The 2,178-nt window shown below is 32.0% G+C and overlaps 1 protein-coding gene across 1 annotated transcript in view; it reads right to left on the reverse strand.

The window, feature by feature from the left end:
- Positions 1–928, reverse strand: part of LOC106308810 — a 2,559-nt gene extending 1,631 nt beyond the window's left edge. Inside the window, exons 1-2 of the mRNA XM_013745929.1 lie at positions 778–928; positions 16–689 (exon numbers count right to left, since the gene is read on the reverse strand). Coding sequence (XP_013601383.1) covers positions 16–689; positions 778–791 — 688 coding nt within the window. The 5' untranslated portion in view covers positions 792–928. The remainder of the gene's footprint in view (positions 1–15; positions 690–777) is intronic.
- Positions 929–2,178: the final 1,250 nt, after the last annotated feature.

Below are 2,178 nucleotides of genomic sequence, written 5' to 3' on the forward strand. Positions count from 1 at the left end.
GTAAATTCCTCATACATTCCATTGCCCATAGTAGCGCTTCCATCTCCGCATGAAGAGGCGAAAGACTAGCCCGAACATTCCTCGCCCCCAACAATCCATTAAAACCTTCCAAAGTACTAAGCCAACCTTGCCCTGAAAAAGTAACCCCCTCTTTCCACGAGCCATCTGTGAAACACCATCTTCCTGGGATCGACGGCAATATCATATCTATTATTGGTGGTGGCATCCTCTGGTCATTCACAACTTGTGCCTCAGCCCACAATGTCGATTCTGTTTCCGCCAATTTAAGCGTATCCATAGGGTCCATATCCAAATTGCTGAAAACTTTATTATTCCTAGCTTTCCAGATGTACCATAGTATCCATACAAACTGGTGATCCTCCATCTGTGGTAAAACTCTCCAGAATAGATGATCCATGTTTGTGAAGAGAGAACTTGTTGGGAAAATAGTTGGATTTGATGGTATCTTCGAAAGAGCCCAAACTTGGAGAGCTGGAGGGCATTCAAAAAACACATGATTTATTGATTCCTCAGGAGCTCCACATCTTGCACAACAAATATCCCCTTGAATCCCCCTTGCTTGTAAATTCTTCCGCACTCCTATACACCCTGTCACTAGTTGCCATAGGAAATGTTTTAGCTTTGGCGAACACCGTATTTTCCAGCAGAAAGCCTTCAATACATCCACTGTGGGACCAATCAGTATTGGTACTCTTTCTCTATCTGGATAAATCCGCTCTACCTGATATCCTGATTTGACCGTATATTTTCCATTTTTTGTAAAGTGCCATCCATCTCTATCAACCCGCTGAGTCCTGCTTAGGGAAATACTTTCTATAAGTTTCGCATCCTGAGGGTCCACCAAAGCCCGAATTGCGTCTGAATTCCAAGTACGCGAGGTAGAGTCAATGAGGGACTCTACTGTAAGGTCCGGGTATAAATTATGTTGATTTTTGATTTATTTAATTTATATCTATTTAATTTATACTATCTATAAATCCAATGAATCATCTATTGTTTAAATCCAATTATTTATAGCCCAATAAAAAATTTCTGTAGACCCAAAATTTAAATGATTAGATTAGATATTAAATGTAACATGTCTTTCTAGGAATAGGTCAATTATGTTCATTTTAAAAAAAATCACACATAAATCAAGGTTGTGACTTCCGTTTTAATATATAAGACTAGATTTTGACCCCCGCGGTATTTTTTTTTTAAAAATATGATGCTATTTTTTTATATCACTATTTAGGATTGGTCAAAAAACTCGAATTCGAAGAATCGAACCGATCCCAACCCGAATAAGTAGTACTAAATCCGAACCGAAATTGATTAAATATCTGAATTATTCAAAATTTGGTATTTGAAGAACTGAAACCTAATCCGATCCGAACCAAAGTATTTTGGGTATCCAAAATAGATTTATATGCTTATATATTAATTATTTCAGATTTAATATATATAAAAACATCCAGAATATATATGATAATTTTAAGTTCGTTTAAATACTTGAAAATATATACAAATAATCAAACATAAATATCTAAAATAGTTAAAATATACGCAAAACTCTAAAAATACTTAAATAATTATTAGTTCTATACCCAATTTTAAACCAAACCAATTTAAATTGGTTATCCAATTCCAAACCGAATCCTCAAAGATCTGAACCGAACACGAAATCCCAAACAGACCTGAAAATGAACTCGAACGCCCACCCCTAATCACTATTATATATCCTATATGTGTCATCATAGGTTACAAAATATGTGTTATCATATAATTAATCGTATTTTATACGTACTTTCTAAAAAGTTTTCTTATAATTAATAATATTTTAGGTACAATCATATAAATAATCGCATATATTATATTTTTAAATTTCAATGTGAAATATAAAAACCATAATTTATTTTGGTGTTTGAAATTGAGCTTGTTATTGTATTTTTCTTATATATATATATATTGAAAAAAAAATATAATGGTTATTGGAAAGTATGTTAGTAAAAATCAAATTTTGAATATATATATATTTTTGAATGAATTTTTGATATAAATCAATTTTAAATTATTATTTTCATTTGAATATGTATATCAAGTAATATAAACTCATTACTTTTTAGTATAATGTAATGGGCTTCCAATTTTTTTAATAGCATAAGCCCATTATTGTTT

Source organism: Brassica oleracea, chromosome C8, assembly GCF_000695525.1.
Source record: "Brassica oleracea var. oleracea cultivar TO1000 chromosome C8, BOL, whole genome shotgun sequence".
NCBI classification, from domain to species: Eukaryota; Viridiplantae; Streptophyta; class Magnoliopsida; order Brassicales; family Brassicaceae; genus Brassica; species Brassica oleracea.